The sequence below is a fragment of the Tursiops truncatus genome, chromosome 3 (assembly GCF_011762595.2).
Source record: "Tursiops truncatus isolate mTurTru1 chromosome 3, mTurTru1.mat.Y, whole genome shotgun sequence".
Classification (NCBI taxonomy): domain Eukaryota; kingdom Metazoa; phylum Chordata; class Mammalia; order Artiodactyla; family Delphinidae; genus Tursiops; species Tursiops truncatus.
In genome coordinates, this window is record NC_047036.1 from 81,391,571 (window position 1) to 81,407,293 (window position 15,723).

The 15,723-nt window shown below is 33.5% G+C and overlaps 1 protein-coding gene across 3 annotated transcripts in view; it reads right to left on the minus strand.

Moving 5' to 3' along the window:
* The window catches only part of ST8SIA4 (ST8 alpha-N-acetyl-neuraminide alpha-2,8-sialyltransferase 4), a 104,654-nt gene that overhangs the window by 83,958 nt on the left and 4,973 nt on the right, over positions 1–15,723 (minus strand). For all 3 annotated transcript variants that reach the window (XM_019940753.3, XM_073802347.1, XM_073802346.1), the window contains exons 2-3: positions 13,645–13,776; positions 4,447–4,704 (exon numbers count right to left, since the gene is read on the minus strand). In XM_019940753.3, the coding sequence (XP_019796312.1) occupies positions 4,447–4,704; positions 13,645–13,776 (390 nt within the window). The remainder of the gene's footprint in view (positions 1–4,446; positions 4,705–13,644; positions 13,777–15,723) is intronic.

The following is a 15,723-nucleotide window of genomic DNA, read 5'->3' on the forward strand; positions in this document are numbered from 1 at the left end:
TCTCATTAGAAAACCACAATTGTTAAGTTTATGAAATTCTTGAGTATAGACAATACAGGTATTAGAATGTACGTTTTTGTAAATATATATGGGACTAAAATATCCAAAAAATGTGAAAAATAAAGGCAGGAAAATTGAAAAGCACTTTATATATCATTTTGCAAAATCCAAAACAATTTTCTCCACTAAATAGTTGTATTCTTTAATGTAAGATATGCACTGTTACAATAATTTTACACCTAACACCAAGTTAAAAAAAAAAAAAAGACCCAAGAAAGGATTCAAAGATACTTTTAAACAGATTGCACAAAGGGAGCTTTTTAACCCTGTTTTCCTTTACCTACAGTGATATATAAAGGACATATTATGTCTTCAAAACTCTAGATTCTTGAAATATTATAGCAAACCTTTAGATAAGTAATTATACATGGGGTAAACTTAGGGCTGAGATTTCGTAGAGACAATTCTGTGGTTTCTGTGAGTAGGTCAGTTGTAACACTCTAAGGAAGAAAGGAATAGTTCATACAATAATCTCAGTTTCTAAATTAGAAAACTAAAGTACAGCAAGGCGTACAACTTCATCCAATATCACCTACAATGAACTCTCCTCGGACCCCTGGAACATATATTGGGTGACGGTTTTCCTCTGCAGCACTGACTCCATCTCTTTCCAATATTTAGCATATGTCAGGCCATCCAAATATAAAATATAGAATTTAATATCAATAGGACAGTGTCTCTAATGCTTACCAGGTGAGAGAAGGTTTATAACTGACACATCAATGCCAGATTAAACTAAATTTTTGCTTATCTGGAGCTGTATGACAAGATCTTTAACATCACAAGAACTTTATTATCCTTTATGAATTTTCCCTATCAGACAGAATTGCAAGTCAAGAAAAGCATGATATTTTCAACCTGAGTGAGTGACTGACCACCCATGTTTCTCCCTGGCCTCTTCCTTACAACATGGCACTCGCTGATTGAGGAACTATAGACTAACTGTCTTGAGGGTTGCACATATAAAAATCACTGATCAAGTGGACATAACACTATTATTTGAATTATGATTTTAGGCATTTTTTATTAAGAAATAAAATTATTTCTCTTATGTCCAGTTTTCTGTTATTTAGGTACATATGAAACCTAGATTTTACAAATCAGTTCAATATTTAATCAGTAATTACAGAATCAAAGTAAGGCTTTAATTGATTTTCTTATCCTCATTTTTTTCCTTTAAGCTCCTATTTTGTATGATATCCCACAAAACCCAGCATTTAATTTAATTGATTAACTTATGATACAAACAGCCACTGAGGGAATATCTCTTCTAGGAGAGGAAATGCATGACATTGTGTGTGTGTCTGCATTTATGTATAGTTACCATTACATGGGCAAAAATACAACGTGAGCACTTTTCACTGGCTTATTTAAAAATATTGTGGGATATTAAAAATGACTTTCTCCAGAACTACACTTCACAGGACAATAATGCCATGTATCTGCACCTTGCCCTCCTCCTCAATAGCACAACTATTTGGAGCAAGAGATTCCTGTGTGCATATGATAATGCATTCTGTACATCATTAAACAAAGAAGATAGCATTTTATTTCTTTAAAGTACTTTCAGAAAAAATAAAGTTTAAAATCTAACTAATGCTGAATGAAGATATTATCTAAAGATAATGCTTTGCTTTATAAAGTTAGAGGTCAACTTGAACATAATACCTGGGTGAATCTGATCCTTGAGGGGGTCACTGAATTAACAGTGCCCTCTGCAAGCAGATCAGGTGTCAGTTATCTCTCTCATAACAAACTTACTATCTAACAAGAAAAATGGGAAACAAACAAACAAACTGGGAACAACAGGTTACACATGCAACCAACCAACCAAAACTATCTATACCTATGCTGATATGCATACACACAATACAGCTCTGGGAAGGTGGGAAATTTGAAAGATTTTTAAAGATTGTTACTAAAATTTGTAACAATATTAACCAGTTTGACATGGATGGCAAACTATTTCAAGGAATAGGGCTTTGATTGAGGTTTAATGCAAAAGTCCTCTTTGATGTTCTAGAGTAGAATAGACACATGTACAGAAACAAAAGGTCATATACTCTTGGGGAAGGAAAAGATATTTGGCACACAGATGATGAGTCAGATGCCATGAGAAAGATTAGAATTTTAGGAAGGATGGAGGTCTGGTAGTGATATGTCATTGAAGTCCCTTGTGTCCATGAGACTCAAAGGGATGAATTTCCAAACTAGGTATTATTACAAAAGAAAAAGGTTTTTCTCCAGGGATTATTTGTTTCTAATGCAAAATGTATTCCTGCCAAAGTTTACCTGGAAAATCAGAATCCCAATCATGGGCTACACTTCCCTAGTATATACTTTAATCTACAACATTCCAACTTCTAATTTTGGAAAGCAGTAAAAATAGGAGGAAAAGAATAAAAAACAATTATGGCAATAATTTTCATGCCTTCATTAAGATGCTTATCCTCATTTTTTTATACTTCTTGGTAAGAGCATAACAATTATAGACTCAGGATTGGTCACTATTGTGCTCTTGTTAAATAAGTTTTTAAAATAATCATAGCTTAGAAAAGTATAAAGAACCTCTTGAAGTTCGATTATGCTCAAACACCAGTGAGTGACTTACAACAAACATAACTTCTGGAGATCTAATGCACTGCCTAATGATTATAGCCAACAATACTGTATTATCAACTTTAAAGTTGCTAGAATACTAGATCTTAACTGTTCTCACCACAAAAAAAGAGAGGAGATAATTATGTGATCTGATTGAGGTGTTAGCTGACACTACAGTCTTAATTTCAGAGTTAAAGGTGAGGCTGAATCTAGTGGGTTATGTAGATCCCAATGCTAAAGCTTAAAGGGGTGTAGGAACAAGGAGTCAGTCACATTCGGATCCTGTAGCCCTCCAGGATTAATCAACCTTACAAATTCTCTTCTTGACCTTGCAACAATTTCTACTGTGCTCTAAAATCTTTTCCTCTTCACTTAATCTGCCCCCTGATTTTAATCTCTTCAGAAATTCTAGAAGCCTTACTCTTCCTTCACAGCCATACTTCACACAGACTTCAAAGTTTGAAGCTCATTACTTCCACTTCCACTGTCATTCCCTCATCAAATATTTTTGTCTCCTCTTTGGACACAATTTTCTTGGTATATCTACATATTGACAAGGTTTTTCTTTCAGTTCAATCAATTTAAAAGTTCAGGTTTTTAAAGGCTCAACTGATGTCAAATCAATCTCTGACCCTGCATCCAACTGAGAAACGATAGTATGGCAAAATGTTTGTAGTTATATTCATTGTTATGAATTGTATTCCCTGAGAGTATTCTCTTATGATTTTTCATGGTTATTATTCTTTTATAAAAAACTGTTGCCTATTTATGATTAATACTTATATAATTGTATTTATTTTTAATACTATAGTTTAAAAAGATTTTTTTCAAGATCTATACTTCAAAGGCTGGATTCCAGCATAGCTTCAAGACTTCAAGTTATTTGTCAACATGGCAAATCAGCATACTTTCCAATCTATCTTTATATTGCAGTATTTCATATTTCAAAATACACACTTCATTTATTCAGCAAATATTTCTGAAGAACTAAAACAAGCCAAAAAACTCTATTTAGATATACTGAAAATTAAAAAGTGCTAATTAATATCTGTTGTCATTACAACCTTAAGTCTACTGTTGTCTTTTTTTCAGTTAATCAAAAGCTAGAACTAAACACATGACTCATCAAATATCTGCTGACCATCAATGAAAAAAAAAATAGCTATGTTTAATCTTGTGAGAAAACTAAAAAACTAAAATATACTACCATACAGAAGTACCATGTATAAAGAGTGATGAAAGCAATTTGGTCCAAGGTATCAAATATAAACTTGTTAAATTATGTTCTTAGACTATGCTAAATAGTTGTCATTAAAAAAGTAAAATTAACTTATATCTGTTACATCATTGTATAGTAATGTTCATAATTTTATGAATAAATAAAATAATACAATTTATTGAATAGAAATAGGATTATGAATGTAATTAATTAAGTGAATTAATTCATTCACTAATAGAAATAAATTATTTCTATTAGTGAATAAAATAGTTTTTCTGTGTATTATATTTAATAAAATTGTCATTTGGCCAAAAAGGAAAGCTGGTGTGAATCTTATTGCTATGAGATCATCTTTTCTTTCAATGATATAATAATTTTAATTTTACATTCCAGGGTAAGTGTAAATTTGGATACTACACAAATAAAGACATAAAAGATAAATATTTGTTTGAGATTTCAATAATTCATAATATTAATATTAGATTTAAACATTTCTGCCAGTGTTCTACTCCTAAATAAAGGGTCTTTGAAGAAATTATAATCTTTAGGAACAAAAGAAAGCTCACCTTATTACAAAATTGTGACTGTCAATCTCTTTTCCACATTCACTATCTAGTAGAATGCCAGAATTTCCAACAACTGCACAGGTCTTAAATCTTCGATTTTTCATTGGTGAAACTTCAGGTAGGAGGCTATGCAGATCCTGAGAAATATTTAGTGTCCGGCGTCTGTCCAGCACATAGTGTATGACATCACCAGGCTTAAAACTGCTCTTGACCACTGAGACATCTCGTTCTGCATCTAGGAAACGAAGAATGTTCTTCCTATATTTGAGATACAAGCAAAGTTTTCCATTAATGACAACATGTCCAAGGACTGGTAATATCATTTACAAAGTAACATATGATAAGATATAAATTGGTAAATCACTAAACTTTAATATTCAGGTGGTAGCTAAACCAACCAATTAAGTAGATTCTAAAGGAAATAAAATATATTTTTAAAACGTCATTTGCACATAGTTTTTCAATGATTTTGTAAATAGATATATAGTATACACACCTATCTGTGGAGTGAAAAAGGCCCCCTATCAAAATTTATAGAAAAGTTTATTAAATGAAATACTATTGCCATGACTTGACTTTCCTTAGCTAGATAGTATTCTGCCAGCCTTAATTATCTATAATCATCTATTTTGTTCAGTGTTGTCTAGTTAAGGTGAATAGAAAAACTTGAAATTGTTTAGAATCATAATTTAGTTAACTCTATTAAAAGGATTGAATTTTCTAATAAAATTATTAACATTTATCAAAATCATGTGTATATTATAATTATTTGAAGTAAAGTTAAACTACAGCACTATATATATATGTGTATATATGTGTATATATATATACACATATATATGTATATATGTATATATGTGTATATATATGTGTGTATATATGTGTATATATATGTGTATATATATGTGTGTGTATATATATATATATATATATATATATACACACACACACATATATATGAAAGTTTTCTTCCAAGCTCAAGAATCCAGGAAATAAGATGGCTATATTAGAGGAAAAGATGGACAGATAGAACATTGGACCTTGCAGGGCGGAGATAGCTAACTGTTCCTCAGTGTTCTTTCTTCCCTTCTTTCTTTTCCTATTTGAATCTTCTAAGTTTTACTTGGCCACACTGATGCTCAGCTAGAACATTTCCAAGTTTCCAAACCCAAGTGAAGCTGGGTGTGGTCACACGAATTAGTTCTCTTAAACAGGATATGAGTGGATCAAGTGCATCACTATAGGAGAAAGAAATAAACTTCTGATTTGTTTGATTCACTGTATTTTAAAGTCTCCTTTTTTATGGAAGCTTAGCCTATCCCATAACTAATAAAGAATCTGATAAAAAATATGAGATACTACATACACATATACGCACATATTAAGTTAGATGATGGAAAATAAGAAAATAGATATGGCTGCCTGGAAAGCTGGTGACTCTTGGCATGATACAGAATAGCACCTTATAAAACTGTGGTCTATAATAACTTAGGAGTCATACCCTATATGTAATAAGCTTGTTGCTCTTGGATAATTGGTTAAAAGGTGCTAGTATGTTGTTTTATGTTGGTTACCCATTTTAGCAAGGAACTAAGAGGCGAAGTCAGACATGAAATACCCAAGTTGCAAGTTGAGTGGAGGAGAATATCTCTGGCAACGGCCTATAATCTAAACTGTGTGAGAGTCCAGTAACTGGGACCTCCTAACTGACTCCAATAATCCAATTAGCAAGAGATACAACTATAAATCAGAGCCACGCCAGCAGCAAGAAGGATATTGTCTTCTCCCCTAATTCTATAGATTCAAACGTTTTAAGAGTAGCTGCCAATAAACTGTAGAAAAGGAGGGTTAGGTCAGAATAATTAGGGGAGAATCCGAAGGCTAAAGAACTGTGTTCAGAAGCAATCTTTAGGTGGGGTTATTCATACCAGGAACAAACTCCAAAGAAATAGCTCAGGAGCCTAGTAAGTTTTTGAGAGAATTATATTGACAAAGAAATCTATGAATCTGGCTTACAAAAGTTTGGGATTGCTTGATCCTCATGCTACCAAACATATACCACCCAGAAGTAATCTGAGAAAGCAGTCTTCTGGGTTGGAAGTTGGATAATACTTACTGAAGTGCTCTTAACGACAAGCTTGAATTTTCAGAATGCTCAAAACAATGTCATTATTATAACATTCATGATAGGATAGACATTTTCCTCTAATGCTATTACTGTTTAAGCTCCATCACTATTTATAAATTTTATTATTAAGCACAGAATATGATCTCTTCCTATCACTCCATCAAAAGGGCAATTCCCCAAATCATACTCATAAAGCAGAAGCATGACTAGCAAGGAGGGATGTAAAATAACTAACTCATCTTTCTTTTTGTTTTCTTTATTTTGGTTTGCTTTAAATAGGTCCCACTTTAACGTGTGATCTAATTAGGAAACCAGATGATTGAATACTTTATTTGGCCAGATTTTATACACAAGGAATACACCCATCAACTCTCTGAAAAAGAGACCATTTAAAAAAATTTTTTCTCGGGCTTCCCTGGTGGTGCAGTGGTTGAGAGTCCGCCTGCCGATGCAGGGGACACGGGTTCGTGCCCCAGTCCGGGAAGATCCCACATGCCATGGAGCAGCTGGGCCCGTGAGCCATGGCCGCTGAGCCTGCATGTCCGGAGCCTGTGCTCCGCAATGAGAGAGGCCACAACAGTGAGAGGCCCACACACCGCAGAAGAAAAAAAAAAAAAATTTTTTTTCTCAAATGTTTGGAATTTCAGGTTTGCAAGGAGTAAAATTTGTACAGCAAAATCTATATAAATGCCCTACAAATGAAATTTTAAAATTAATAGAAATTATCAGGCATTATAATAATCTTAACAAAGTACAGACTACATAAGAAGAGAATTGCTGGTGAAATCAGCAGCCATAGAGCATATGAATTGCAGAAAATTGAGAACTCTTTCATTATGTTAAGCACATGTGATTCTTCACAAAAGTTAACAGCTAGCACCAAGAGCAGCAATCAACTTTTGTACAAATTAACTACCACTTACTCGTTTGGTGAAAAAATTAAATAATGCCTGACACCTGTATTTCAACAAAAAATTTTTTTTCATTTCCTGTGAAAATGACAAGCTTGACTCTAAAATGAAGACTGCACGGATGTGGTCAGATCGCCAAACTAGATGGTGTTATTTTCCTTTGAACATAATTTAAAGGGGTTGCTGTAAGTATTTGAAGATGCCACTCACAAGTAGTGGCATGTTTGCAAGCATGAAGTCAATAGAGGTCCAGATTTCAAAGAAGACTCTTTAGCTTGGAAATCCAAAAAGGAAAATCCCCTTACTCATAAAGTTAACACTTAAACGCTTGTCAACTGATAGCAAGAGGGACTTTGCAATCACAGAACCTTTGCTGTGTTATAGAAAGTTAGCAGCAAAAATATTTTCAAACATATGTCTTCTAAATCTGAGTATAAGAGAACACCTTTAATTCATTCATTCTTACGGAAAATTGATATTTAAAAAGTGGACTGTAAGAGTTTAGGAAGAAAATAATGCTTAATGTGATAAATAATTATTAAGTACAGATGATACTATTGTACGTATTACTCCAATGCTGTCTTACAGGCTCAACAGTAGTTTATTTTTTAAATGGAAGCAGTAAAAAATAGTAAAAGTATTTTCCAAGACAGAATACAAAATACCAATTCACACAGTCTAATCAAAATATAAAAATGTAAGTTTCTTAGAGAAAACTCAGAACAATTGTTAGTGTTGAATTTGCTTTTTTAAACTGAAAAGGGTGGGGGGACCTTGAATGTCTCTAGTTTGTCCTTTATCCTGCATTGAACCAAACTTTCGTTTCTATTTTAGGGCTTAAATCTATACATGGAAAACTATCTGAGCTAAGATTCCTGGTGTAGGATGCAAGAAAGACTGAAAATAATTACTATGAGTGAATATATTGATAAAATGCTTAATATTTTCTGGTAACAGTAAAGTTAGTTTTTTTTTTCTCCCTAGTAGGCTGTAGGTATTTTTAGATTATAGATTTAATGGACTGTAAAAGTTCTATGGATTTGCTAAGTCTAACTGTTGTTCATACTGTAAATCTATTAAAAAAAAAAACAAAGAAGAAAACTAGTGCTTAAATGTAATTAACTAAATATCACTGGAAGCCTGAAAAACTCTTGTACTTATGCTGAACTGAAACAACACGTTAAGTACTACCAAGGAGAATATATACGCTTTGCTCAAAAGGTACTTGATATAAATGAAAACAGCAAGTTAAACAAAATTACTTTAGAATGAGAGAGATAGAAAGAAAACTCTAACTTCTGGGCTCTAAGGAAGCATGAATCAACAAAAGCCGATGTTTAATATGCAGGCTGTACCAGAATAAGTTTTTGTAATATGTGGTTGAGTTACTACCAGATTTTTAAAGCAGAGGATTGTGTTTTTTGTGTGTGACTTAAAAGAACAGTAACAACAAAAGATTCCTTACAGGTCTCTGTCATTCTGTTAAGCATAATGTAACTTTTGAAACCCTATTCGAAAAGCGAACACCTAAGTTCAGCAACTGTTTTAACGATAAAGATAACTGATAGAAATCAGGAAATATGCTTCACTTTTGGTAAGACTAAAAAATTAGTCATAAAGATTATATTTTTTGTTAGGCAATGCTGGCTTAAACTGAAAGACTGGTTTAGACTGTGAAACTGACAGGAATAGATTCTATACAGAAACTTTTCAGCTGAATTTTCAAGTAGAACTTCCCTTTCAACATCACCCACCACTTGAAATAGCAGCTGCAGAGTCCTGGGGAATTAATTTTCTAAACATTGTTTTCACTTGTGAAATGTTACATATAGCTAACCTATCACCAGGTGCCACTCTTTCTTCTCTGTAGGTTTCCTGTCAACAACAAGCACATGTGCTGTGGCAACTAAAATTTAATCTAAATGACATTGTTGACTCCATCAGCAAGTATTGTGAGGCAAATCTTACAGCTGGAATGCATCTCAAGTTGAGAAACAAATTAGGTAGTGATACATATATTAGGAATCAGTTTTTGCAAACTTTTGACTCCAGACAAAAATCAGTGAATCAGTTCAGTTGTTACTGACATAGTTTACTAAAAAGAAAAAAAAAAAAGTTTAAGAAATGCCAAGTGTTTCATTATGCCTACAAAAAGCAGACAGAACACAATTTTTTGTCTCAAGAGATTATTTCTGCAAGGCAATATGCCTCGAAGCTCTGAAAAAAACATAACCTATAGCTTATTAGGGCTTCTGAGCTAAGGGTCTTAGCTGTTATAGGAAAAATATTCTAGTTAGTATTAAAAGAAAAACCCTGAGCACAACCAAATGAAAAGGCAAAATTGTCTCAAAAAAGCTTGAAGAAAGCACTTTTTAGTTTACACCTCAGACAGACATTTGATATTTGGCCCAGCATTTGGTAATATTGGATGAATACTATCTTATATTATTTTAGAGCAAAAAAGTCAACTTCTCTGTACTTCATAAAGATGCATTTTAATAGTATTCATTTTTAGTATTAAACAATAGTCTTCCAGAAGATTTATCTCATAATAAGAGCTCTGGCTCCACAGTCAGGCCTGGCTTTGAAGCTTGACTCTGGGACTAACAAGCTGTGTGACCCACGACGTGTGCTATTGAATTGTATGTGGACCTTTTTCTAAAGTAAATCAATGCATGCAACAGCAAATTCTTTTTGACAGGTGAAGCACATATAAATTTGCAATTATGTTTAGTCAACCTGCAAACCTTATCTGGTTAAGAACTTCAATATATGATGACACTAAGAGTTGAAAATATTTTTGCTGACTAATTATGATGTGCTTATTCTGGTCCTGATGAGTAGCTGAGCTCATACATTTCTATACATCCATATCTGGTACTGTATGTAATTCTTTATGTTTCTATCCAACATATGAAAAATGAGGGGGAAAGAAAGAAACAATCCGAAGATGAAAAAAGTCAAGTCACAAGTGTTGGACATGACTAGATAATTTCTCAGTACAATGTTCACAGATATACTCACAACATCTGATACATCTTAAGTGTATCATTTCTTAGCTTACAATAATAAAGAACTACTACCAATAACATCAAGCCTTTAACCAAGCTAATTAGTTTAATTGTGAAGTTAGCTGTGGAATTCATGAACTTCCCTAAATCTTGATGAATTTTCAAAGTACAGTGAACTAATACATGAAACCGTCTCTCTCAGACAACTCCCCAGAGGTACAGTTGTTTGATGAATATATATGAATCAATTCTTGATGTGCTTATGAAAGCGGCAGAGTGCATATAGGGCTGGAAGAATCAGTAATAAGAAAGAAAATCATGTCTACAAATATAGGGAAAAACAATTTATCTTCAGTGACTGTTTCACATTTTAATGCAAATAGATAAATAATTTATTAGGAATATCACAAGTGCATTATTAAGTTTAATGAGATTTTTTAAATGAGAAAGATTTGTAAGCAGAGTTCAATCATGTAAGATCAAAAATGATTAGTTGTAACATCTTAATCAAAAGCTTCAAAGTAGAATTTTGAAAACACTTGTAAAATATGCCCATACCCACTCATAGACACAAAATAATGTGGTTCTTCATAACTGCTATAGATGTGGGGAAAAAACAAAGGAAAATAACCAAAATACTTTAAGATTAGTTTCAAGTATGACTTAGAAAGAAAGCTAAGCCAATAATCAGGTATTTTTATATTCTAAATTTTTTATTATAGGTGTCAAATTGATTGATACTTACTAGTCACTACAGCTATAGGCAATTATAATTTTTATGAACTGTTTGTACATTGTACAGTAATGGTTTTACAAATTATTATTTCCTTGTAAGGAAGTGACAACTTTGTATGTCTTATTCAATATTTGCTCACTGTTTTATTGTTTACTTATCTGTTAAGGAGAACCATATGAAGAGTACTAACATTTCATTCATATTATTAGCTGTTATAATTGAAAATAAATCACCCTCAAAGATATGAATGCAACCCTCATTAATTTGTAAAGTTGCAATAATAAATTGCTTGGGTCAATTTATGTTAAATACCCTTAGCTTGAATATCTTAAAAATAGCAATAGATATAGCCTCATGCACATCTATAGTATTCATTTTTTCATACATACTAGGAAGGCATGGCCAGATATATTGATTAAACTATTGTTAATTATGTATTTAATTTATTTATTAGACTTTATCTGATATATTATTTAGCATGGCTAGATATATTAAACTGTTACAATTTCTTACTTTACTTTACTTTCTTCCATTACTTTCCTTTACCTGATCTACAGAGCCTTACATAATTGACACCTTTCTTGCCAAATCATTCAAACTTGAAGGTTCTCTTTCTAGGCATCCTCAGAGATCAAATATTTTCTTTTTTAATCACCCATATTTCTCTCTTTCCAATCTACTTCTAAGAAACATAAATCCTTACTCTGTGCTAAACTCAACCACAGTGTATTTATGGCCCCATCTAGTTCCATATCCTGTAGCTTTTTCCTCATAATTATCTCCTCCCTTACAGGGTTTCTAAATTCAAATGTGGGTATAGGAGTATGAGTTAGTGAGGAAGACACTAGGTAGGTATCATGAGAAAAGGGAGCTCCAGGTGTAAAACTGTCAAACTGGAGAGCTCGTGGTTAGTGTTGGCTTCGGCCAAAGAGTTCTCAGGAGGAACACAGGTCCAGAGTTGTCACATTTTAAAATTTCTTAAGAGTATATGAAAATCTGTACTTTTATAAGGAAGCTGATAATTTTTAGTACTGCTTTAAGTTTCTTTTCACCCAGTTGAAATAAATATTGCTTTCTGAACATATTCTACACAGAAGACACCAATTTATAAACTCTGTCAGAGTTGCACTACATCACACGCTACTCATCTCACTGTTCTTGCACTCTGCCTACAAATACACAAAGTTCACCCTAAACTAAAAACAGCCAAACATACACCACTTGACATTGCCATGGTTTGATTCCTGTCTCCATTCCAGTCACTTTGAAAGCTTTAAAACAAAGTAGTCTAACCATTCCTGCATTTCCATGGCACCCATTTCTTTTTAATTTCCAGACATTCTTTCAACTATATTTCAACATGTAGTGAGTGCCTTTGCTGCAATGCATTCTATGAATTGCGATGCATACTCTAAAGATGAAGGTAGTAGACTCTTCCTTAAAGGGGCTTATAATCTACATTATACGTACGTGTGATCCAAGAAGTGAGGAGGTAGAAACCCCAGCAGATCAGCAGCTTACCCTCGTAACCACTAACCTACTCTTACAAAATCTGTGTGTTCGTATCCAATCGTGGAGTAATTAGCATTTTGCCAATACTAGAAAAATGCAATGATTTTATTATGTAGAGGACGGCTGTTCTCTTGAACTTTTTTAAAGAGTTCTGATTTACTGAAATGCTGATTTAAACATACCAACCAATAGAGCAACGTAACTATAGAGAAAATGATCTGCTTGCTTCCTCCATAATTAGGAAGGTCTGCCCCTAACTTTCTTATTAGAGAATTATAATTGAAGAAAACAAGATATAATGGATATATGTAGGCACTGAGTTTGATTTCAAGAGCTTATCTAAGCGAAAATACCAGAATCTTACAGAGAATAAACCTGTACTCTAGAAGCCTTATTTGCTAATTGTTACCTATTTAGGGTATAATTATTGAGACTTTTATTATAGGAGCACACATAGAAATACCCCTTCATAGAATAAGTCAAATTTATTTATAATTGTTGGCTAAATGGCAGTTGAATAGGCTCTACTTATATCCAGTGTGAGGAAACACAAGATCAGTATGAAGACTTTAGAGAAGTTAAAGATAATTCTCAAAATATACGTCCATCCTGAGTAATAAAGAAAAGTGTGTTAAACATTAGGATTCTGTCGAACATTTTATTTCATTAGTATAAAGACAGTATATTAAAAACTCACATATTCATCCTTATATTTCTGGCTATATAATGATTTCAGTTTTATAGTTTCACATCCTTCAGTGAGAAACATTAACAGCCTGTTCATTCTTACTAAAGTATTCATACTTAAACTATAAATCAAGCATTCAATATAAGTTTGCCAAGCCCAATGTATTCTAGAACATGATATGAAATTTATTATGCCTTATTAAAGAAACTCACCTTATCTCTAGGACCAAAGAGGAATTGATTTTCCAACCTTCTAGAGAATGCTGGAAGACTGAAGAGCCAGACTTTCGAATGATTTTATCCGAACTATTGACAAGTGATCGACTCAAACACAGCTCACCATCTCTGAAACAAATCACAATGGCAGCTTTGTGAAAGTAAGAAGCATTTTGTATAAACAGCATAATACATAATTTGATTTAGATTACTGGTGACAACTTGTAGATACAAATTTTTCTACCTGTTAGAAGAAGAGGTGTAAGCATGATGAAAGGTATTATAAAGATTAGGTGAATATGACTTTATCAGGAGAATCATTTACACTTATTATTTTACTTATTATTTTTGAAATAAAACTATTTTTATCCAAAGAAAAGACCTTTGTAGTATTTCAGGAAAAAAATTCTCATCGCAGTTCTGTTCCCCTTGAGCCCCTCCCTCCCCTGCTGTGTTTAACAATAGAGACAGGATGTTTGGCCAATTCTCCTGCATCTGGGTAACTGTGACTCCTAAGATTGTCACAGAAGACATACAGACATAATGGAAAGAGCTTTTGTTTTGGAGTAAGAAGTCTTTGAATGTCAGGTGATCTGGGCATGTTTGTGATTCTATCACTTGCTAGCCCATATGTCCTTTGACAATATTCTCTTTCACGGTGGTAAAGCCACCGTGACTTTACCTTACCTTGAAAATTGCAAAAACATTATCTAATATGCTTTGACTTTGTGAGAAGTGGAGCTCTGCACGTGAAAGTAATTTATAAAACACAATTGAAGTGCTAATTCTAAAATTACATTGGTCTCAAAACATCTCAACAATGAGATGCTTCCCTGATAGTTGGTGGTGGGGAGATAGAGATTGCAATGGGGGGAAAACTCATTCAGTAGCCATTATTACTGGTATTTTCTGTTATATCAAATAATTAACTACGCTATCCCCACCAATTAATAGCAATAGGCAAGTATATCATGCTGCATGCTACTAGCAGGGGTGTTGGTGGTAGGTGACAGACACCTATGATCGCATTTATACCATTAGTACCTTTATAGATGAACCTCTTCATTGTTCAGTAGACTATTCCTTGGTACTTTATACAAGTAAACCCGGATTCAGAGAATAAAAAAGCCACCTCTCTAGGCATAGCCCTTTCAATATCTGTATTTCATTACATGTCACCTCAATTTTTTAGAATCTCAAAAACATAGTTAAAAAGTAACATGACTAGGGCTTCCCTGGTGGCGCAGTGGTTGAGAGTCCGCCTGCCGATGCAGGGGACGTGGGTTCGTGTCCCGGTCCGGGAAGATCCCACATGCCGCGGAGCGGCTGGGCCCGTGAGCCATGGCCGCTGAGCCTGTGAGTCCGGAGCCTGTGCTCAGCAACGGGAGAGGCCACAACAGTGAGAGGCCCGCGTACCGAAAATTAAAAAAAAAAAAAAAAAAAAAAAAGTAACACGACTATTTGCTCAGTCACAAAGTCTAAATCTGTGTTTATTATGTAGGCAATCCTCCCCTACTATCAATGGAAACATTGCCTGTGCAACAGCTGCTAGATGAATTCTGTAATTGGAGGCTGATAGTTTGGTATTTTGGTTTGCATTCTTTTTTAAACATGTAGTTCCAATTTGAAGCAACTCAAAGCATCAAATGCAACTACTCCCTGTGAAATTTAGAACTCTATAAAAATTAATATTTTAAACTGTCCTACTGATGAAAATGATACACTTGCATGCCTATGCATGGCTAATCATAGTCATTTTATAGAGGTCATTTAGGATGCAAGGAAACATAGGGTGCAATTACTACTCAGTAGCCCCGAGTCAATTTTTATATTACACGTCTAATGATAATAACTATTACATATGAATGAAAATGTGGATATACGGAGTTAACCTTCACACTTTTGGAGATACGCCTTCAAGAGTATGGACACAAACTCTCACCATTTCTAGGGGTAGGGACCTTCCCCATCTTCATCTTGTTAATAACTAACTGTCCTGTCAATATCATCTTTTTCTAACCACAGATTGCTACAATTAAAATAATTATTTTCACCACCAATAAACTTTTACAGAAG